Source organism: Agelaius tricolor, unplaced genomic scaffold, assembly GCF_023055355.1.
Source record: "Agelaius tricolor isolate 1412-34295 unplaced genomic scaffold, bAgeTri1.0.p SCAF_3, whole genome shotgun sequence".
In the NCBI taxonomy this organism is placed as follows: domain Eukaryota; kingdom Metazoa; phylum Chordata; class Aves; order Passeriformes; family Icteridae; genus Agelaius; species Agelaius tricolor.
The window spans coordinates 45,787,391-45,811,953 of record NW_027269263.1 but is presented as its reverse complement, the minus strand read 5'-3'; the positions used below and the strand labels follow the sequence as shown (position 1 = coordinate 45,811,953).

General features: G+C 37.9%; 1 protein-coding gene across 1 annotated transcript in view; it reads left to right on the top strand.

The window, feature by feature from the left end:
* ASZ1 (ankyrin repeat, SAM and basic leucine zipper domain containing 1) overlaps positions 1-24,076 on the top strand; it is a 40,004-nt gene extending 15,928 nt beyond the window's left edge. The window contains exons 5-13 of the mRNA XM_071423702.1: positions 1,542-1,653; positions 1,894-2,028; positions 4,337-4,449; positions 6,315-6,390; positions 6,789-6,845; positions 11,769-11,881; positions 16,989-17,094; positions 17,510-17,623; positions 19,456-24,076. Of these exons, the coding sequence (XP_071279803.1) occupies positions 1,542-1,653; positions 1,894-2,028; positions 4,337-4,449; positions 6,315-6,390; positions 6,789-6,845; positions 11,769-11,881; positions 16,989-17,094; positions 17,510-17,623; positions 19,456-19,602 (973 nt within the window). The 3' untranslated portion in view covers positions 19,603-24,076. The remainder of the gene's footprint in view (positions 1-1,541; positions 1,654-1,893; positions 2,029-4,336; positions 4,450-6,314; positions 6,391-6,788; positions 6,846-11,768; positions 11,882-16,988; positions 17,095-17,509; positions 17,624-19,455) is intronic.
* Positions 24,077-24,563: the final 487 nt, after the last annotated feature.

Here is a 24,563-nt window from a genome sequence, read left to right as displayed (position 1 = left end):
AGTTCTAGCAGTATTGTCTGGAAGGAGGCAGAAATTTTAAGGCAGTTGCTTTAAGACATGAATTTGGGGATCCCTCTAGTGGCTGATGAACTTATTAAGAAACCCAGTATTGGGAAGAACAATCCTCCCATCAGATATATCCTAGCACAATAGAATAATCTTTAGAAAGCAGATTTTTGACATGGAGCTATACATTACAAGCAATACATAATATTTTTCATTTAAAACTATTGCTTTTTAAAATACAATATATTTTAATTAAACAACAGTAATAAAATATTTTACCTTAAATCTTATTACTTAGTAGCAACCAGAAACTCTACAATCTTTTTCCTCCAATACTGCCTTTTTTTTTTTCCTTAATTCTGCAGTATTCTTCCACCAAAGAATGTGTTAGGCATCTCAGAGGTACTTTGCAAACAGAAGCTTTTGAGAAATATTTTGTAATGGCTTCATCTTGTAAGCATCTCTAGAAGTGTAAGATCATGTCTTGGTTTGAGACACTTCAAAGGAGAGCACTTTGGAATGAATCATCTCATTTAAGTATTCCAACAATCCCTTCCCACCAATAACAAGTGAATAATAATAGATGAAAGAGAAAAAACAGTGGTTTATTAAGAAACAGAATGCCAAAAGGTGCGGGGAAAAAAATAAAAAACTGCTAGACCTCATACTCTTCTGCAACAAAGAGAGACTCAAAATGGTGGAAACTATCTGTTCCCAAAATGAGCCTGGTAAGAGAGTTTCAGGCTTTGTAGAACAGAGTGCCAAGATGGTGTGAGAGCCCTCCCTGGAAGGCAGAAGCCTCACAGAGCTGTTCCAGCAGCAGACAAAGAGCTTCCCCATGGCAAGGCACCGCAGAGTGGGCACAACAGGTGAAACAGCTGGGCTGGAGCCACTCAGTGCATCCTCTCCTAACTCCATGCAGTCAACATCATCTTGGGCTGGAGCAGAGTGGCTCTGCTCCACTTCTGCCAGCATGGTGCCCCCCTGGATTTTCAGACAGGCAGCTGCAGAATTCACCCTCAAGGTAGCTCAGATATTGCTCCTGCAGCTTCTCTGAGCCAAGGGGGGAAAAAAACCAAACAGAATGGCCATTACCTGAGCAGAGATCAAGCGGGCAGCAATGCAAATACCACCCTGAGAAGAGACCCAAAAAACCTCACTGGAGAGCTTTGAAAATCTCCAGCATAAAAGCAATCTCCACACACACACAGAAGGCCCCTACTGCAGGGTCTTAAAGATACAGATATTTTGCTTACACTAATTCTACTAGAGAGAGTTTTACATTTATTAACATTGTTGTTATTTTTAATATTCTTTCTCTTAAGTATTCAGTTGTGATTTACATCTTGCCCACAATGAAACTGCACATTTTTTCCAAACTTTGGATTGAAATTGTTCTGCATGTAAAACACATCAGTTAGGTAGTGTATCTTAAAAATACATTTTTAAAATGAAAATAGACGTGTGCCAACTTTTTTTTTTTTTTTTTTTTGCCTTTTGACATACTTGATTTCACCTGGTGCCTTTTCTTTCAGGAAACAAATGACTGCACTGATGTATGCAGCTAGAAAAGGCTATCCTCGGGTTGTTGCTTTTCTTGTTGCTCATGGATCACACATAAATGCCCAAGATGAAAATGGATATACAGTAAGTGATTTATTTTGTGTGTTGTATTTAATGATAAGAAATTTTAAAAGTGTGTACCCACTATCTTGTTTCAAAGTACAGCTTTCTGAGAAATATTTCTCAGAATTTTCCCCTTTAGCACTGCTTTGAGATCCTCTTGCATTAATTGTCTTTGTTTCCATATTGGCTGTGTTTTATTGATTGAAACTGTTGGGTTTTGCTTCATAGGTAAAATTGGTAAAACAAAGTTGTTCTTTGCAGGCATTAATATGGGCAGCACAGCATGGACATAAAAGTGTAATTTTGAAGTTGCTTGAGCTAGGAGCCGACAAAAATCTACAGACCAAGGATGAAAAAACAGCAGCAGACCTAGCAAAAATCAATAAACATTTAGAGGTATTTCATTTCTCTTAGAAATGCAAATTCTGTGTTTTGTGTCAAAAGTGTTTTCAGTAATCATATAATTTTTGTAGAAATATTACTTTAATAACTACATAATAGCAGCTAGTTGAATACTAGTGCGGTTACATTTATGTTTATAACAAACTATTTTCTGCTATAACACAACTCTTCACGGGTCTGTAAAGGCTATATTGTAGTGTTTTGGAAACATTTTTTCTTTATTCTTTCAGAATCATTGACTTTAGATGTAGAATACAAAACAAGGGATTATTCATGTTTGCAGTGTTGATATGAGAAGTAGAAAATGTGTTTTAATCTATATGCCAAAGTATGTGAGAGAATGCAGATATAATAAAACTGATTTGTAGTGTATAGCTTCTCATCGAGTTTGGAAGTGAAAAGGCTGAAGCCAAAAAAAAAAAGTAGTTGGTAGTGACCATTTTAAAGTCCTTTTTCTGGAGGAAGGTTGAAGTAATGTATATTGGCCATCAGATCATGGAAAGAGCAGCTGCTAATTACCAGTATAAAGAGCTACTGAAGACAGCATGTATTCTCCTAAAATAAATGTTTACTGCTGTTATCACATGATACATGGTGGATCAGTCAGACCGTAATCCTCTGTATTTTGAGCTGCTCTTATCAATGATGTGGCTTTATACACGGCCTCTTCAAAATTGTATAATTCACTCTTATGAATTGTAATTTACAGCTTCTTAACTCTTTTTTTTTTTCCCCTGCCAGACTCAAGGGCTAGGCAGGAGCAAAAATAATAGCTATGCACAGAGCTGTCAGTGGAAGCTAGCAAGATCTGTGTCTGAGGCTCAGTGATCTGCTGGCTCAGGTTACCAAGAAGGGTTACAAGTGCCTTCTGCCTTTGATAAACAACTTGTTCAGCAGGTTGCAGCCATATAATCTTATGAGATGACTTTCTCTGACATGGAGGGAATACAGGCTTGTCACACTTGAGAGATGGCTCTTGCCTCTTGACCTGAAGTGCTAACTTTCACACAATTGGTGCAAAGTCTTGCAGATGGTATTGAGATATTTAATGGTCATGAGCTCTTCCAGCTTCAGGGTCTGCTTTCAGGCTGTGAACAACCCAAGGGGCTGTCATACAGATGATGTCTGCAGAAACTGTTTCTGGGAGAGAAAATATTTTTCTTTTGTATTATTCTGGATATGACTGTGAGTTATTTTTCTTCCAAACAGCCTGTGTGGTGCTGTGTTTTAGGATTGTGACCAAAACAGGGTTGATAATGTACCAGTGTTTTAGCTGTTGCTGAGCTGTGTTTGTGCAAAATCAAGGCCATCTTTATTTCTCACTCTGCTCCCCATCTCTTGCAAGTAGGCTGAGAGTGAGAAAGAGGTTTGGAGGGGGAACAGCCCTGGGCTGCTCACTCCAGCTGACACAAAGGGTATTCCATGCCCTCTAACATCATGCTCAGCAATAAAATTGGAGAGTGGCTGGGCATTGGTCTGCTGGTGGGAGGTGGTAAGTGCCTGCTTTTGCATCATTTAGCTTTTTAGCTTTTGGGTTTGTTTTTTTGTTGCCCTTCATGTATCAAATTGTATTATCTCAGCCTATGAAAAGTTTTCTCACTTTTACCGTTCTCATTCTCCCCCATCCTGCTAGCCTCAGTAGGGGCTTATTTTCCAGCCAGTCCAGTTTTAAATTCTAAGCAAGTGGTTTCACCATTTTTTTTAGATTTATTGAGGTGCTACTTCTTTTGCTGAATTTTCTTGTAACTATCTCAAAACCCACACAGAGGCAGTTCAGTGTCTGCAATCCATCACCAGTGTGTAGTGATGCCTACCAGAAGGCTTCTTCTTTAATTAGTTAAAAGAACCCCTGTCTGTCACATACAGTTAACTTAGATTGTCAGTTGTAGATTGGTAAATCTTATGTTTATATATGCACTGGAAGTGGAGACATTAAAAGAGTCATGTGCCTTTTGTTCTTTAGAGAACTTACTGCATAGAATTCTTGTCTACAAGCAGCAAAAATTACTTTGTTGGTGTTTGGCTTTTTCTGTAGTGGCAGATTCTGTAGGGTTTTTTTTAGACAATGTGATAGACACCACTGTGCTCAGTGTTCATCCTTGTGTTTCTGAATTAACCAAATTCAGAACTGCACTTGGTAAACTCTTAGTTTAGTCTTAACTTCTCATTATAGATGTATGCTTTAGAGAAGTGGCAGATGTTCCATGTTCCCTGTAAGTAGTAATTGATTGTAATCTTACTCCCATGTATTTTTTATACATTTTGAGTTTTGATAATAATTAATTCATTTTGGATGTTCCAGATATTTAGTTTGCTCTCGTTGGCTGCAAATCACTTGCAAGGGAGATACCATAAAGCAGTTGAGCAAGAGGCTATCTGCAAATTTCTGACAGCTGTCTCTGACTACAGTGTTGGGTAAATACAGTTGTAGTGTAATTTTAGCTTACAAACATTCCTAAAATATTGTATTTGTTCATATAAATGATTAAGTTGTTCTGATACATAATGTGTGTCTTGTTTGGAGTGCTGTCAAGAGTCCACAGTAAGTATATTAATGTACTATCAATTTTTCAAGATTGCAAACTTTCTTGGCAATATAGACAAAGAGCATGCTCTAGATTTTTCTTACCTCTCATTTAGTGTAAAGTGTAGGAGAGCCAGGTTCTGATGTCAGTTCATTTCAGCTCTGTTAAATTTGTATGCTCCCCTGTTGCATACTTCTTGTTCTGTTCTTATCTTTGTTTGATGTTAAATTTTTGATGCTTTCAGTGAATGCCTATGTTCAGCTTCATTGCCACCAAGAGCTGTGCTCTTTTTTTTTTTTCTTTAATCAATTGGAGAGTCAAAATTAAGTATGAACACTAGTTAAGCTCTGGAAGTTTTGGCAGAGGGTGCCCCTGACCCTGAGGCTTGAAGGTGCCCTATGCCTGAAATCAGCACCTGCTTCAGCAACTTCAGAGATTTCTGATATGATTTTGTGCAAGAACTTGGCTAAGAAGTCCTCAACAAACCATCTGCTTGTGTCCTTCAGCTTGAGTTGCATGGTCTTAAAAAGACAGGTTGCAGTGCCCATAGTCTCTTCTGATTGGTCAGAATGCCCCTGCTCAGGCAGTCCTGCTGAATTTGGAATGCTCTACTTTTGTAGCATTAGGCTGATGGCAGTTCACAGGGTAGCAGTTGACAGTGAGGTAGTCTCAGACAGAGTACTTGAGGCCTCACCCAATTCTGTTTTTAGAATCCTAGAATAATTTAGGTTGGAATACGCCTCCATAGAGGCCTACCCTTGACCAGACACTACCACGTCAACTAAACCTTAATGCTAAGCACCATTTCTAGTCATTTCTTGAACTCTTTGAGGGGTGGAGACTCAACCAGCTCCCTGGACTGCCTGTTCCAAGGCTTGACCACCCTTTCAGTGAAGAAATTTCTTCTGATGTCCTGCCTGAACCTCCCTTGTGTCAGCTCTTGTTTTGTTGCTAGTTGCCTGGGAGAACAGGCCAACCCCTCCACCTGGCTACAGCCTCCTTTCAGGTAGTTGTAGAGTGATGAGGTCTCCCCTGAGCCTCCTTTTCCCCATGCTAAAGAACCCCAGCTCCCTCAGCCACTCCTCATACAACTCACTTTCTAGACCCTTCACCACCTCCACTGCCCTTCTCTGGACATGCTTCAGTCCCTCAAGAGAAGGGAATCAAAATTGGTATTTTATATTTGTTTATAAATGTTAAACTCTGAACTGACAGTTCAGTGTTAACTACTTTCTCAATCTACCTTCTCAACAGTAGTCTTCTGATGAGTTTCTTGATGGAGTAATTTCCACTATTTTTAATTACACGCAGTCCTGTTTTCTTGAGAACCTCTTTTGGCTTAACTGGAATGGAGAGGGTAACAGTTGTGGACTAAGTCCAATTCATATGAATGCTATGTACATACTTGTCTTCCTCTACCCCACTTCCACATTTTTCAGGCTTTTGTGACCCAACTTCAGGGTTCATTTGGAATGTTTGTGACTTAAAGTTACCTTTATGTACAAAAGTCATCCCCCTTTGGGCTCAATTCAACTTATTAGACAGAAAAGACGTCTAAAAATTTTTGATAGATTACTTTGTATGCTTGTAAGGTATTTCTGTCATCAGGTGTGTGCAACTTCAGGTTCCTCCCAAGTGCTATGTCTGGGGAGCTTTTCTGTAACATTTTGTTATGAATGTCTTTTTTTTCTTTTTTTTTCTTTTTTTTTTAATTTCCACTGTTTCTAACTTCAATCTCATTAATTATCTTTACAGTTCCTATTCAACTTTTCATGACATGGAAGTGTTTTTACATGGTCTTGGTCTAGAACACATTAGAGAATTATTGCAGGTAATTTTGTGGTATATTTGCTACCTGTCAAGTAATACATGAAAGTAAAATGCACCTATTGCATTAAAAAGAAAGTTATATTACCTTTAATATATTAATTCAAATAAATTCCTTAAACAGATTTTTTTTTTATATAAAAGGGGAACTTAAACTGCAGTGGACTAAATTCGTTTTCTTGATACATGCTGATACATCAATCTTTCTTGATACATGACAGATACATCAATCTGTCTAGTTTGATGTTTCTAAACTAGACAGATCTTTCAATGCTTCAATAATGATGTTTTGTAGCTGGTTTTGTTCCTGAAAACTGAAGTAAAACAGGGAAGAAAATCAGGTTTGACACTGTTTTATTCTGAAATTCTTTTTGATGGCAGAAACCCCTTTGTTTTATACAGGAACAAGATATAGCTTTAAGACAACTTCTGACCATGCAAAAAGATGACTTAATACAGGTCAGTTTACTATTTTAGAATATAATTTAATTTTGTCCTTTTTTTTTTTAAATGTTTTTAATGTCTTCTCATTATAAATGTCTTAACTTCACAAGAATTCTTTCAACATCTTCTGCAACTTCTTGAATTTTATTGTGAATATAGACAGACTTTTTCTGAAGTATGTAATCTCACAGATCAACGAGTGATCATTGATAAGCAGGAAATCGTTCTAGTTTAAATGTTAGTTGTTACCGTTTTTAGTTTTTAATTGTGATTTCTCTCAAGAGAAGTCAGTGCTAGGATAAACAGTAGATAATACTGAACAACTACTTTAGATGTGGTCGTCCTTTGTGAGGTGTTAATTTTTGGTGGAGAAAGAAGAGCTTTCTTACATTACAATTGCTTAAATTGTAGAATCTTGTATCCCAAACAGGTTTGTAAAACCTTATCCACCCCCCAAAAAGGGAAGAAAACTGGAGATTTTGTTTCTTGCAGTTTACTGCAGCTGGGAAGGTTGGTCTTTTGCTGCTTGCAAAGGTTGGTCTTTTGACTAAATGATGTATTATTACAAGGCTTCAGTTCTCAGCTGAGATGTGGTGGTTGCTGTTCTTTATTCTTGCTGGAATTTTTCCTGTGGGAAGTGCAAGGACTTTCTGTGCTTACTGGAGGATGCTATAATAAAATCCAATTATAGGAGCCTCATTGGAACAATATAAGTACTTCAGTCCGCAGGATTCTTCTGAGTGCTTTTTACTGGGGAACTCTGGAATCTCTGGTCTGGGATTCCGAAGAGACTTTGTAAAAACAGCCTCCTCAAGACTGCTCCCTGTACTGGAGCTAGTCCTTAGTGTCCCATGTTCTTAGTGTCAGCTTTTTTTCTCCTAGTCCTGGTACCAGGGAGGTGTGTGTTCTGGCAGCTGGATCCAACATTGTATTCCTTTAGAGTGGATGTCAGCATGGATTGATTTGCTTGATGTTTTGTCTTGTAACTGAGTAGTTAATTTTTCTGACAGAACTTGCAAGTAATTCTGTGTTCTCAGAGGATGTTAATATAGAGAGCTTTGTCAATGAAGAGACTTTTAAGAGTTCTTCTAGGGCAAAATATTGTAAGACATGTCAGTGTGTTTTGGTGTTACTGCTTTTCTGAAGCCTCAGGATCATTGGACAGCATCCTGGTCTCCTGGGATTTTTAGAATTCTAAAGCCTCTGGTGATAGTAGTTTTGTCCTTTAAGGAGATTCTTGTGGATTTCCTCTCATTATGTGTGAGCTGCTGTGTTGGGCATGATTGCATTAAACTGTAAATCTGTCAGAGTGTATGATCATACTGTTCACTTACTTTTTGGTATTGTAGTTATTGCTTGTTTTTGTCCAGTGAACACTGGGGGAAGAGGAGAGATTTGTGAACTTCAGTGAATGGCTAAGCTTTATGGTTCCCTCCCCAAAGAGGTGGAATTTCACTCAAAATCAGAACTTCTGTTTCCTTGTTCTAAATTGTTCGAGGCTTGTTATTATAAAAGCAAAAAAGCTTTTAACAAACTGAAGTAACTAACAAAAAGCTTTCAACAAACAGGGATCAGCTGCTTCTACACAGGAAGATAATATCTGTAAGAATTTAATTGCTTTGTCTGTTAACTTTGCAACAGCAGGAAACAGTTCCTGAAAAATAAGTCATACTTTGTGTATGGACATAAATTAATTAGTGAGTCTTCAGTTGAGGAGTTAAAAAATGGCATAACACTCCTGGCTTATTAGCTCTTCATAAGTTATCCAAAATTCTTTGTGCAGTCTTGTTTTAGAGCTCTGCTCACGGTTTCTCCCCACGCTGCTGATAGAAGAAATCTAATCTGTTTCCTTGTAACTTCAGAGTTGAAAGTTTTCACTGTGATGGCAGACTTTCAGCTAACAGCCAGCTGTTTTAAAGAGCCTGGATCTTATTACTACAAAGATTAATGATGACCTTTGATGGATGCCTCTGAACTAAGCTGCTTTGTATCCAGAGAACTGGGGAGAAATCCTGTCATTAACATGATAAGCTTTCTTCCATCAAACAATATAGGAAGATATTTTCTCTGTAAATACCTTTATCTGTATTTTACAACAGAGCCTAAACAATGAGTCTTTCAAGCTGAAATCCTTGCATTCCTCAAGCTTATAAACTGTTCCATTCTGGAAAAAAATGTGTTCAGTATACTGGGACATGTCTTTTCAACATTTGGAGGTTTTTGCCTGCACTACTTATGACACATTTTTTATTTTGTTTTAAGCATTTTTCTGATAAGATAGCAACAGAAGTAATTTAGCATCTGGATGCATTTAGGACTAAAACAGTTTCTTTCTTACATTTAATTTAATTTAGAATAAGAGAAATTGGCATCTTGTTTTGGATTTGAGACTGTGTAATGAAAAGTTGACACATCAAAATTCAAAATATAATCCAGAACTTTACATAAGTGGATAATTACCTGGTCTATGTGCTTCTATATCACAGTTCCAGGACTCATTCCTCTGCCCCCACTCCCTGAAAAAAGCATTTAGTATTCGACAGAAATATGTCAGATCTTGTCACTAATTAAAATTAGTGGTTACTTGGGCAAAGTAGCATTTTTGTAAGAGTTTGTGCATAACTTCACTGGTTTTATCTGTGCAGTATATCATCTTTCATGTGTTGAGGGCATCTTATTCACCTCTCGTCACATTCATGCTGGAGTGAAGTTGGGGCTTGGATTTGAAGGGCTGCCTTGTATGTATTTAAGCAAAGAATAAAATAGATGTTCTTAGAGTTGATCTGGCTAAAATTGAGAGTGCATATAGTCTGTTTTACAGATATGAGCAAATCATTGTACAGCATTTGCATGTTCTTAAACATGGCCACTTCACAATAATACTTGGAAAATTTGGACTGCAGAACACAAGTGAACCAACATCAACTTAAAAATTCACTTATCCATCAAGAAGGGCATATGGCACTGTGGTTGTTTCATGCATTCATTATTGCATGAAGAATCAGGTTTTGGGTCACTTCATGTTCTTGCAGAGATGATCTAGAAATTGGGATGTAGTTTGGATTGATCTATCAACCTTCCATCTCTAAGTTCTGCACCTTTTAGCACTAAATGCAGAATCAGTGTGGTGGTAGAAAGCTTTATCTATAGTGACATTTATTACATTCTTTAGTTCCTGACAAATATTTTCAAGCTGTGGTGGTGCTCAGTGATCCATTTGCAGAAGAACAAAATTATGTTTTATTTCTAGGGGAACAAAGTGCATCTTCCTGATATGCTGATCAGAAAGCTGCATCCTGATTTGGTGGTTTCAGGAATGAGAAGGTGGAGTCAAAAGCAAAGGCAGTCTTCACAATAGTTCCTACTTTAAGCAAGATAGTTTTAATTTCCCAAGAATAACTGCTATTGCAGAAGTCTGCTTACTTATTCATGATAAAATGACTGCTGTAATGCTTTGTAAGCCTTAAGAAAATATTAGTTCATACCAGATAGGGCTCCACAAGGCAAACCTGAAATCTAATTAATTGAGCAAACTTACAGCTCAACACAAGTGGAGCAGATTATTCAAACAAAACTCACATCTTTCTATCTTAAGGCTGCTAGTGATATTTGCTAAAAAGACTTCAGTATAATTCATTCAGGGACCCATGGAAATCTTCAAAAGTTTAACTTTAAAAAGTTCAAAAGTTCTTGACACCTGTAGTTAAATTCCCAATTAATCTTGTTTTGGATTTTTCATTACTGAAGAACTTACTTGTCTATAAACTTAACATGGTTTTGATATGTTTATGGGCTCACAAGTGTACCTTTAATTATTTTTTAGCTCTGATTGGTGGAGAACCTGGAGGACAGTTTTATGCAGTCACAATGAACAATGAGTGTCATAACACTGGGTCTCAGAAAAAAGCAAGCCTTTCCCTAGGCACAGTCTCTTCCCTAGAGTGTCGATCTGATGTGGGTCATCAGCTGTTCCTTCAAAATTCTTTCCAACAGAAATCTGGGAGACTGCAAACACTAATATCTTCCAGATTTCTGAGAGTGCAGAAGGTAACAAGCCCACAGAATATCAATGAGGGTCCCATATAGTCTAGGTTTGGAGACTCTGAGATCCTTGCAGTCTCAAATGCAGGAGTGGTCTGCGCCTGGTGCCTTAGGAGCAAAGTCAAGAGGCTTTTCACTTGTGTGGGCGAGCATGTTAGGGCTGCTAACACCAGAAGTCCTGTGTTGCACAGCAGCCTGTCAGATGAGCAAGGGAAATACTGAATGTGGCACAAAAGCATTTATTGTTTAAAAAATGAACTGTTCTTTTTCACTAAGTGTTCTGCAAGAAAACTCTTAGTCTAGGATTTAAATGTGACTTAAAATTTAATCTGAGATGCTTGATGGATAGCACAGCTGCCAGTGTTTTCTGCTCCAGGCATCACTTGGAGAATCTGTTAGATAGTATGTATCTTTTTTGTTTTCCTTCAGTTTAAAAGATGTCTTCCTCTAAAATTCTCCATTTGATGCTGATCTGATAATTTCCACTCTTTCTCTCTGAGTTAATGCTGAATCACCATCATGATGATTCATTATCTTGTTGTCAGAGATGACTCAGATCATTCTGAAATGGAAGGCCTAACATCCTAACAAGACGGGGTACTTAGGCAAACTACCATTATTATTTTTTTTAATAAACCCTAAACAGGTTTTCTGAGTATTCTGTGCAGTTTCAATTCAGCAGTTCCTCATCTCTTGTCATTTTTTTCTTCATCATTGAATATTTTCTGTGGTTTTATTTTTTCCTTTGTCACTTTCATGCATTGTAGCCGGTTGCAATAACTTAAAAAGAATTTCTTTTAAATCTTAATGTTTAGAAGCTAGTGAAATGTGTTACTGTACTGTTCTGTCTAGTAAGTCTAAAAGTAAATAATATTTGGAATTACTCTTTAAATTTAGATTGGCATTACAAATCCTGGGGATCAGCAGAAACTCCTAGATGCTATTAACGATCTGCAAGTGGAAGAAAAAAAATTTGAAGACATCTCTGAAATTATGAAGCTGGAATTGAGGTATTAACAGTATATCTAAGGACATGGAAATGAAATGTTAACAATTTAAGGTGACCGTGTTATTTTCTGTGGCTCAAAGGTAAAATAGTTTCACTTTACCCTTAATGCATAGCATTCATGAGAATATGCAAGTTAGTAGATTATGGGAGCTGGTGGTGGGTGTGTTTTGCACAAACAAAGTTGGAAGATTAGACAAGGTAGGCTCTGTTAGTCTTCCAGTCAAATCTGTCTGATTTTAAGATGCAATAAAATAAAACGTGGGAGAGATGCATATAACTTCTGCATAGGCCCTTAATTTTCAACTCATAAAATTATATCTTGTACATGTGTATCTTAAATCATAAATGCTACTTCTGTTTAGATTCTAGATTTTTTCATTGTTTTTCTCTTCCATTGTAAGCTTAAATGGCTTCTAAAATATCTCTTTTATTTATCTTACCAATTAAGCAAGTTTAGAAGCTATTTTCCTTATAATAGATTATATATATCAGTAGGTTTATAAGGAGAATTTTTTTAAGAAAGGGTTACTCTTTCAGACTCTCATTCCAACTTGGTATTTTTTCCCATTACAGTATTAAGGCATCAGCTTTTAAGTGCAACACCTCTCATACTTTTAGTATAGTCTTGTGCAGTACCATAGAAGCCAGGCCCAAGCTGAGAGGTGTGTTCCTTAGCAATCTTATTAAACTTGATAAGTTCCCTAAGCACTGCTAGAGCACTCTACATCCAGCACAAAGTGAAGTACAAGGGAGCCGTACGATTTCTAAAATCTCTTATCTTTTATGTGTAAGATATTTTTTTCCTGGAAGACACACCTAGACCTCAATTTCAATTCCATGCTCATATTAGATAGTAAAGATTCAGTTCCTCTTTGAAGTGTGTGTATTTCCCTCTTGACTAGTGATCTGACAGCTGTGCTAGTACTCACATAGATATCCCTTCCCTCTCCAAAATGCTGGGGAGAGCTGTCTGCACTACTTGAATGCTATAAGGCTAGAGTCCCTGTTAGTTCTGTTGTTCATCGGCCCAAAGAATATGCTTGGGTTCAAATTCAGTCTGTACATGTCTCTGTGCTTTGGAGGAAACTGAATTGCACTGACACTGTGCATTAGCAGTCAAGTCACAATGTGATCCTGGCATGGTGTTGTCTTTGAGTCCCAGGTCCATGAGACTGTCCAGTATGTCTTCCACTCCCAACCAATCATTCAAACACTGATTGCTGCCAGTGCTGGTGCTGTGCTGGTACCTTTATCCATTGCTGTGTTTGTTAAAAGGAGACTTTGTGGCCTGCTTGAGGAACGTTTTTGCATCACAATGCAAAGTTTGAGATGTCAGACTTGGGAGGATGTGCAAGGCATTTGAGGAAGCTCTTGAACAGCTGAGATGGGCTGGAAGAGCAGAGAGCTCTGATAGAGGACTTTAATGTTTCTAAGTCCTGATAGAGGACTTGAATGTTTCTTCTGGTCTGTGAGGAGATTTCATTCAGGGACCACTCAGAGATAAGGAATTGGCTGAACATTCACACTGGGCAAGAGTGTTGGGCAACGGCTCAATGTCCAGATGAGGACTAGTGACAAGTGACACTCCTCAAGGGTTGGTGTTGGGACTGGTACTGTTTAACATCTCTGCTGGAGACATGGAGACTGGGATTGAGTACACCCTCAGTATGTGTACCAATGACACAGGGCTGTGTGGTGTGTTGGAGTGAAGGAATACCACCCAGGGCAGACCTTGACAGCCTTGAGTGGTGGGTGCATGAAATTCAGCAAGGCCAAGTGTAAGTGTCCTGGGTCAGGGCAATCCCAAGCACCAGTACAGGCTGGACAGAGAGTGGATTGAGAGCAGCCCTGAGGAGATGGACTTGGGAGTGTTGGTTGACAAGAATTACAGAAACACAGAATATCATGAGTTGGAAGGGACCCACAAGGATCATCAAATTCAGCTCCTGGAAAAAGCTCTACATGACACAACAAATGTGCACTTGCAGCTGGAGTGGCCAGCAGGTCGAGAGGGGATTCTCCCTGTCTATTCACTGTCATGATACTCCACCTGGACTACTGCAACCAGCTCGAAGACCCTCAGCATAAGAAGGACATCAGCCTGGAGGGAGTTCAGGAGAGGGCCACAAAGATGAACAAGAGGGCTGGAGCACCAGTCCTATGAAGACAGGCTGAGAGACTTGGGGGTGTTCAGCCTGGAGGAACTTTTACAAGGGCATGTAGTGATAGAACAAAGGGGAGTGGCTTCAGACTGATGGAGGGCAGGTTTACATGAGATGTAAAAAAGAAATTCTCTGCTGTGAAGGTAGTGAGGTAATAGAATAAGTTGCCCAGAAAAGCTGTGGGTGTCCCATTCCTAGAAGTATTCAAGACCAGTTTGGATGGGACTTTGAGCAAGCTGGTTTAGTGAAGGGTGTCCCTATCTATGGCAGAGGGGTTGGAACAAAATCGTCTGTAAGGTCCCTTCCAATCCAGATATTCTATGGTTCTTTAATTCTCTATCAAAACAACTGTGTACTTTCAGAAGAGAATCTTGCAAATGTGTACATGTGCTGCAGTACTGAAGTACTAAACTTCCAGCATGCAGGAGGATATTAACCAATATGATACAGATACACCATAAATGCTCTAACAGCATCTGAGCCATTTGTATTAAAATAGAGGCTTTGCTGCTGAGCTGAGGTGGTAGACCAGGGATCTGTTGGGTGCCTTTGGAAATGGATGTTGACTCTTCAGCAAGCAAAAATTAGCTACAGTTTAAGGGGACTTTTCCCAGTTTAAGCTTTAGGCATTTTGTGTTAAAGTGTATGCTTTTTTTCAGATTGTTCCACAGTAGTGTTTAGTATGTACATTCAAGCAGAGCATCTTAAAAATCTGAACAGAGGGAGTAGAGAAATAAAAAAAAAAAATTATCTATTCACTGTGTGTGGCCAAATACAATGAAATACCCACACGGTATCTGGTGCAGTCTCACACACCAGTGACATATCTTACTCCTAGTATAGTGTGGGTTTAGATCATATGTAGTTCTCAAAACCAGAAAATAATTGATTAATTAAAGATTGAAGTACACAAAATATGACAGCACTTCAGTTACAGCAGGCACTGCATAGTTTTCTAGAAAATTGCCTGACATGTATTCTAGGCATCTGACCTTTAGACTAAAATCTTAGGCTATGTTTACATGCTATTATATAAAGATTTTACTTCCCACTTGTTCAAAGTCATTCTGTGAGAAGGAGAATCAGTCATCAAGTCATAGAAAAACTAACATAGTAGAAAATCTTGAACTGATTGATTATAAACTTACGGAGTGTCCAGCACTGCGTAGCCACTGATGTTTTGACAGCCATTAATTCTTTTTTAAAGTGATAATTTTTTGAAAACATTATTTCCATTTCTAAATATAAGAGCAGGTCACCACAACAAGTATAAAATTCTATGAAAATGGGGATTTTTTTAAGAGATATGGTGTAGTGAAATAGTATAATAGAATAAATGTTTTTCTTTTTTCCCCCTCCCTAATTCAAGCCTATGAAAAATACTTTGTATTTGCCAAGAATCCTTCCAGAATTCCGAAAGATAATTTCCTTTGTAATGAAACACAAAAGATGCCAGCTAAAAAGTTATCTAAGTAGAAGAAAGTATTTATGACTATGGCTTGAGTGTAGTAATGTGGGAGAAGCTTTTAGACTATCTCCAGATGTTTAGTGTTTGGGCTCTTTACCTGAAATACTCAGTTCAGTTACATTGTTCTGAAACAAGCAATAGTTTATTTTATAGAAACAAACTAATTAGCGTTTGTACTTCTCCATCTTCCTGAAAACCATGTCCAGTACTGGTTTTAAACCTCCAGCATACCTATTATGTTTCTTTATATTTCTGTGTTAAATGTTAAAGTCTTAACAGTTCAGCACTATTGCAAATCACAGATGTCCTGAGCAGTGGCAGAAATTTTACTCACTAATGATCCTGTGCCCAAAGTTTGAGGAAGGCACTCTATGGCACTCAATGACCTAAATTCCATCTCCATTTGGATACATGCACTGCATTGGTGTGTAGCTTAGTTTAGCTGTTTGACAAATTTTATGGATACCTTTTTGACCTCAGAGGAAAGAAGCAAGTGCTGTGAGTATGTTGCATTTAGTTATATGTCTGCATTTAATAGCTGATTGCCTAGGGAATGGAGGAATGCTGAAATCTGAGTTAGTTTATTCAGATACTATGGCTCTGCAGAACAAGAAGCTCTGCAGGAGGAACTTGTAATTGTCTCTTGTTTTGGCCCTGCCTGTTATTGACCCAAATATCTTAGAGTTAGCAGAAACTTTCCTACTGGAGATACAGACACTTCTCAGGAGTTTCAGGGTTTGAGAGCTCACTCAGTAAAAGCAACTGGATGATCTTCTTCCTTGCCCTCTTTCCTTCTTCCTGGTGAGCAGCAGCAAGTTTCTGGCTGGCACCATGACTTATGACTAAATTTCTCTGACATTCCAGTAAAGTTGAGTCAGTGTCATGTGGAAGCTTTAGAAACTTAAAGCTGAAAAGAATCTGTTAATTTTTTCTGTCCTTCTCTCCACTTTTTGGAGACATGGGTCAAACTAAATTTTAAGAGTTGACTTCCTGCTTGTGTTTGGGCACCAACTAAAAATTTTCTTGAAAATAGATAATGTCAGATATTTTAGGCTCTGAGGTATATGTTTCCAGATCCAAGGGCCAAGCCAGTATTATTGAATTCTTATTTTCTTCAACTCTGTTGGAGACTCTGTTACCTTAAACCTAGTATCATTTCAGTCTTAGCTCCAAAGTACAAACCAGACTTTTTCCCTCACATCTACCTCAGAAATGTAAGCTGCAGGTCAGAAGTATTGTCATTCAGAAATAAGGCAGGGGAGGGAGGGGATGGGACAAACAAGGGGAAAAAATACCCAACAACTTGCTAAGATGTTAAATATCTCACACCTACTCACTTTTAAAATGATACTGGGTTTTTTTGTATGTTATGAAACTGCATGTCTAACTCACTAGCCAGTGTTGAAAATTCATATGTGATATTCAGCTTGCAAGAAGTTACAGCATTTGACAAGTAACAAAATATTTTATCTTTCTAGTGAAGATGAATTGCTCAAGTTTCTTCAGAAGTTGAATAAAGAGTGTAGTAAGCTGATCATTCCTGTGCAGACCATGAATAACCATTTCCTCAAAAATTCTCACAAGGTATTCAACCAAACAGAAGATTGATTTAGTGTGCATTATTCCACCTTGTAAAATAAAAAGTATGAATATTCATCACCATCTTGGTTGTTATATAGTTATAGAAAGCTGTCCAGTGCTCTTTCTCTAAAGGACACTTCTTAAAAATAATATATTTCAAAGGGTTAGGCCATACAACTAAATGAGATAGATTTGTTTCTTCATGTTTCTACTGATAGGAGAGTTAAGGTGACAAAAGTTTCCAACAAAGGCTGCTAGGGAGTAGTAGCTTATTGTGCATAAATCATACAATTAAAACCCAGCATAAATGCAGTTGTAGACCTTTTCTGGCACTGTCTTTTGTGATACATGAACTGTAGAATACTAAATTAAGATCTACAATTATGTAATTATGGCAAATAACTATAATTATTAACAGATGCTACTGCAGTGGGCACCAACTAAATGTTATATTGAAGTCTGCAAAGATGTGATTTGCAGTGTTAAAAAGTTGGAAGAAGAAGTTGACAAACTGAAGGACCTCGTGGTAGAGGTGGGTGTGTGTGAGTGAGGCTGTGAAATACTGTGTACAAGTTTCTGATGCAACCTCAAATGTGACATATATCAGGGTAATGTTTCATACCTTGGTCTGCCAAAGGCTGTTTAGCCTTAGCTTGGACATTGCATCAATCTCTCCCCCTTCCACCTTTTCATGGACAGAAAGAGAAATAATCTCTAATATTCCATGGAAGTGTGGAAAATCTCCAAAAGAAAGCATAATCTACTTTTTTCTTTCTACTGCACGAAGGAATTAATTGGAATGTGTCCCTGTACTCTTGGACAACCACTGTGGCATAGAGGCCATGCTGAATACTTACACTCTTACTTTTTAATTAAGGAATCTTTTGTTTGGAATTATTGACTCACAAGGAAGATACTAAGGTTTTATGGATTGAATGGGAGGCATCCCAGATAACTCTACAGAGTGACAAAAGAAGAGGGTGGGAGAGGTCAAGGCTAGATGTTAGCACCACATCAGTCATTCTCAAGCCAACACAGTGACACTCTCTTGTCAGATGGGGTCATTTTAAGTAATAGGCTGGTAAAATGAACGGCCGCTGGGGTAGGGTAAATGGAGCATCAGTGTCAGAAAGGAATCTGTTGCTGAACGAAGCCATGTGGAACTCAGACCTTGAGTATAATGCTACTAATGCAATTTCCTGTAGTTTAAGTAAATTTAATGTAATATAACAGCCTTCTCCCAATAAATCACTTAACACCAAATATATTAAGGGGTAGCAACTGTGGCAAAGAACTTAGTAGCTATTTATTCCTTTTTTTGCATATGCAATCATCAATTGTGTATATATTTGCCTCCTATATATGCAGGCCAGTTATAAGGGCTGGGAGGGTTCCAAGTTTGGTGCCACTTGACTTTATCAGTATGTAAGGTTTTTATAGCTATCAAGACAAAGCACAATGTCTTTGTATCCTGCGTGAAACAGTCTTCTAATTACTTCAAGAAAGAAAATCCTTCTTTTTAAAATCCTGTTATGTTTTATAAATTTCACTTATGAATACTTTAATACAAGACATTTTTGTGCTACTTAATTTGTGATGGAGCACTTTTGAATGTAGAGCACCCGAGCGTTTATTGTGAACCTGTGAATCTTAAGTGACACAGTTACATAAAAGGTTTGTATAAATTCCCTTGAAGTTTTCAGTACTGTTTGCTAAGCTTAGTCATGACAAGACTTTGCCAGCAGTAAATGTCTTAGCATATGATTTTTGAAAGTATGGTAAATGAGACAGCCTTCCAAGCATTGTAACTAAGGTAGGAAATCAGAACCTAACCCTGCTGTCCTTTATGACAAGGCTCCACTCAGGTTCAACATGTATTTGAGAAGGCATTTGTTAGGTACTTTCCACTCTCCCTGTAATTTTGAGTAAGTCTAATCTGTTACCTATTTAACTTTCTTTTTAAATAAACAGGTTTTTTTTAGTAATTAAATGGCAGAAGTTCTAGCTAAAACATTTGACAGTCAAGGTTCAGTTATTTTGTTATTAGATTTTTGTAACATCTAATAATAGCAGTGGTTTACTCCTTAGTAATTAAGTTTGTAAATGAACAGTTTTTCTTATATATGTTACAGAATAATTATGTTAGAATATATATGTTACAGAATACAAAATAATAACATCAGATAAGGTGAACGTTTACACACATTTATTTCAAATTAAGTAGGACAGAGACAGAAAGAAGTAATATCTATCCTAGATGCATGCAGATTCTTATGACTGGGTACTTTATAATCTACTTAAGAAGCTTTCACACTAACTTTTTTTTTTTCTGCGCTTTTTACATGGATTTAACATCTGTCTCAGTATGAAGAAAAGAATAAACCTAAGCAAGTGAAACTTCCAGAAAAAGCAGCCACCTTGGAAAAAAGATTAGTAAAAATGGGAGTGGTAACATTGCTTGGATTTGGTTTTTTCTTATGTGTAATTAAATTAGTAGCAAAGAGAACCTGAATTTAAGTTTAGTGTTGTTTCTCATCATATCTGTAGTAATTGTATCTAGTGTGTACTTTGATCTAAAAATAGAGTTATTAAAAATTAAAACAGTTACTTAAGACTATCTTAGGGTTTTATTTTGAAATTCATTGTTGGTATAGAATGTAGGTCTAAAATCTTGTCAAAGCTGCTTTTCATTTTTTTGCATAAAACTGTGATTATTGCTTACTAATTATTAGTTTTGTTTTCTTGTTTTTACCTGTTCAGAGGTGAATATAAGCAAATTCTGACTATATATCACATGTTTGTATTTAAAATTATAATGAAGATGTATTTTGGGGGTTGGCAGGGTTTAAAATATTTTAAGTATCACTTTCAATTTTATGTTGATAAAGATCTTTTCTCTTGCAGAGAGATAAATGTATTTTTTTTCTTTTCACAATCAAGAGAATTGTGGAGATCTTGTTGCATTTTGTCTAAAAAGTAATTTCCTATTGAATTATGATACTTATATTATGCCTGAAATCTGCTTCCTTAGGGATACTCACCTCTATTAAGAGTTTCATCACATGTATTAAAAGGATTATAATAGTACTTTGCTGTAAGAATGCAGACAACTTAGAAAGTTTTTCTTGGTCTGGTCTTTCACTACAAATTTTTTCTTAATATTTTCTCCACTTAAAAAGGTGTTTGTAATCCCACAGTGAAACATTTGTAACTGGTTTTGATCTGCTTACTAAACCAGGTATGTTGGGAAAAAAGGAAGTTGGTGTAAGTGAATTCAAACTAGTTATGTTTTTGTAGGTTTCAGTAAGCATCTGTAAAAATGCTGAATATTTTGGAAGGAAAATTTTTCTTTCAAAATGAAACAAAAAGAGTCTAAAAAACATGAACCTGAATGGGTGTATGAAACTTGGTCTCTAAGTTTTCAGAATGTTGTCTAGAGTCTTAACCTTTGGTATTCCCTCTAGAGACTAGAAAGGAGAAGATAACAACTTGGGTGCTGTTCCAATCATTGTTACTGCTGTTTTCTGCTTTTCTTAGAGAATTGCATTGGGTGTTAGTGTGTTTCCTTGTTACTGCAATTGTTTTCCCTCCTTTTGTCCTTCGATGCCAGGAACATCCTACAGAGTGATGAGGCCAGAGGTAAAAACAACATAAGTTGGGTTCTTTTTTTCTGCTTCCTTCTGCTCCCAAACTGGTGTCAGAAGGGATAAGCTGTGTTCACCACCACCACCACCATCTACCAGAAGTGAAAATGAGCATTCTATCAGCATGAACAAAGTATATAAAAGGAAATACTTAAAAAATAGTTCTCTGGTTCTTCATATGAACTTAAAATTAATCCTAAACTAACAGGGCATGTATTGTGGAAGGAACATCACCTTTTATATACACACCTCTCCTCCTCTAATTAGCTCAAAATACAGTTCAAATGCAGTTGCTCAGTGATGGGTTGGCTCACAGGTAGTACTAGAACTTTGACACCTAATGTCTTTTGGGAGTTTCTGTTGGGCGAAGGTGTTTTGGGGTTTCTGGGGTTGGTAGTGGAGGGGGAGTGGCCAGGCATGTTGTACAGACTGTTTTCTACATGTACTTTTGCATTATTTAAGTGGAATTATTTCAACTGCTCATAAAGTTTCTGCTCTTCAAAAGATTCTGCTTCTTAGCCCTTACTTCCCCATTTAAGTGACCAATTGCATAGGACACTTCAAAGGACACTGAATATAGCTTTCATTTCAAGAGATGCATTTCCTGTCACTAGTAGATCTTGACATTTGAGACAACAAAAATTCAAACTCTTTTCCCATCAATTTGAAGAAAAGATCTGGTCAGTTGGAGGCCTTTTAAGCTTAACTTGGAGCTCTTGCAGTTGAACCAAAAATCTGCTCCAGAGAAGTTTTATCAGTATTTAACTAAATTATTATGGCTTTGGTGTAAAATACTTAGCGGAGAAAAAAGTAATGCATGATAGTTGCTCGTAAATTTTTTTTTTCAAGTGTGAGCATTATAATAAAGTGGTTTTTACAGAAGGGAGTCAAAGGTCTGAACTTCAGGAGATGATGTCCGTGATACATTTGGAAGAAGCTGGTCTTTTTGAATTATCTTATGGATCACCTGTTTCTGGTGCTTATAGTCTTGATTGCAAACACACATGTGAACATCATTTGAGTTAAACATAGGCTTTATGCCAGCAGCATCCTGTACTGTTTAAGTAGAGTGTTCAAAATTCCATAAATCACTCATAAGAAGCAAGGTCTTAGAGTAACCAGTTTAAGCTGTTTTCATTAATTGGTCAATCAGAAACTGCATTGCATGAGGAGGACATTTAAAGAGCCAAATGAACAAAGAATATTTTAACATACCATATAACTTTGAAAAAATGAAATTGCATTTACCTTCTTGGATTCCAAACTTGGGCTTAGATGGAGCATTTCAATATCCTTTATTCACTTTCATATTGTTGCATTGCCTCTTTCAAATTCTCTGACAAGGTGTCACAATATGGTAGTGATAGGGCAGGAAGCAAAGAAAAAGATTCCTTCAACGTGTGGCCCTTGAGCTACACTTTCAGAATTCTTACCCCCACCAGCACCTCCTAAGGGAGCCTTCATATGGAAACGGCCTGCTGAGAGGCCTCCTTCTGCAAGCCATCAAATTGCAGTATTATCCCAGAACAGTAAGAATACAATGATTTGCACATCTATGAGGGGATTGGAGGAGAATGCTAAAGAGCTTTGCATGTATTAAGCAGGTAAACTTCGCAGCCCTGCTGCTTTTGTTCTCCTCCTACAGTAGTGCAAATTGGGATGCTGAGGATTGAGTGAATTGGACCTCGGGCCAAACCCTGTGGGATACCTGGTTGCTTAAAGATGCAGTGAGGTTCCTACTTGGAACTGTCATTGGATACCTAACTTGTCTTCATAGGGATGATTATTCATACCAAGGCCTTTTCTGAGTCTATAGGCTGTTGTGTAAAATTAGGGTCTTGGGTGATCCTGTGGAGATCTGAAGGAACTGCAAGATTTTTTTTTAAATTTTCCTGTCTAAGATAGGCTGTGACTTGTTTGTCCTTGTGTGTCTCTCTTCTGTGTTTTGGGATTTGCCCTGCTCTTTAAATTTGACTTGTGCAGTACCTGGTCTTTTGTAAGACATCACCCTTAATTATTCCTGCTAGCCAATTACAAGTAATAAAGAGCATTTTGGGGTATTGTTGTATTGCACGGGTCTTACAGGGTATGTGTATTCTTAAATTGTGAAAGAGTGAGGGTGTATTTCTACTATATTCTCCACTACCCTCAGCATGTGTTTGGTTTATCTTTTATTTCATCCAAGTGCCTTGATGAGGACAAGACTTAAAATGTACAATTTATTCTTCTATCTTTTGTTGTCTTCTAACCCTTACAGGTGTTTCCCAAAGCTATCACTTCCTCATGAGCAGATGATTGTTTGCGTTTGCTTTCTCTATTTCACCAGTTCTGCAAAAGCTACAGTTTGTCTTTCTCAAATAAAACTCCTGTGTTACTACAAATGTAATAATACACACTATAAAGTACTACAAATGTTGCTTTGGATCTTTATGTACAGACTACAGTTTTGATACCTGTGAGTAGGTAGCAAGGCTACAAAGCCTTGAAGGCCTAACAGGTATCTGAACTGCAGATTTCTGCTTTTGAAGACATGTGCTGTCATTTCATTGTTCTGGAGGTGGGGGGGAAGTGTGTAGTTGAAAATTTTAATTCCCCTATTCCAGAAATAGGAATTTTCAGGTAATGGGGCTGTAGTGAGATCTGAGTGAGATATGACAATGGGGTATCACTGACATGAAATGAATTATGTGATATTAGCAGGTTTAATACCTGATCAATTACTTCTAGTTTTTATCCTGATCCAAATGGTGTAGTTTCATATATTACAGAGCCATAGTCCCTGGAAGTGGGACTTAGAGAGATACCTCTGGGAAAGGATTTTCAGTTCTTTTAGGAGGTGCTACTGGCTGTAGCATATATGGGAATATGTGTTCTACTTAAGAGTTTGTTGGGGGTTTTCTTAAAAAAAATGTCAGATGAGCCTTCCATGCCTTCATCTTTCCTGAAAATAGTCTTTTTTTGAATGTAGAAATACAGGTTTAACTACATTATTTTCATTACAGTATTGAAAAACCTCAGCTCGATTTCAAAAGGTATGCAGAAAAAAGGGGCTTTCTGTGCTCTGGCTACTCCACTGTCACCTGTTTTGCATGTGGCATGATTTCTTAGCTGTATGAGAAACTCTGCACATAATACTGTTGAAGACACCTACAGATTTCTAGATTCAGTCTTTTCTTGCAGCAAGGGAGGCCAGCAGCCTCTCCAGGCTGCATCAGGAACCAGCCCTCCCTCTAGAGAGACAGTCCTCCATGAACTTCTTCAACTTGAGTCCTTTCCACAGCCTGCAGTTCTTCACAAACTGCTCCAATGTGGGTTCCCCCCTCTCCCCCCATGGGATGCAATCCTTCAGGAATAGACTGCTCCACTGTGGGTCCCTGTAGGGCATAAGTCCTTCTATGACCCTGCTGTACATGAGCTTCCCACAGGGTCACACGCTCCTTGAACCCAGTTGTGGGGTTCTCGGTGGACTGCAGGTGGATCTCTGCTTCACCATGGACCTGTGTGGGCTGCAGGAGGACAGCCTGACTCACTGTGGTCTGCCTGGGAATCTGCCCTGGCAGCTGGAGCACCTTCTCCCCCTTGTTTCTTCACTGGCCTGGGTGTCTCCACAGCTGTTCTCTCATGTCTAACACACTTTGGCACAATTGCTATTGCAGAGGGGTTTTTTTGCATCATCAAATAGTGGTCCCATAGGTGCAACTGCCATCACTGATGGGTTTGACCTTAGGCAGTGGCAGGTTCATCTTGGTGCTGGCTCTGTCAGACATGTGGGAAACTTCTGGCACCTTTGCACAGAAATCACCCCTGTGACCCCCTGCTACCCCTGAA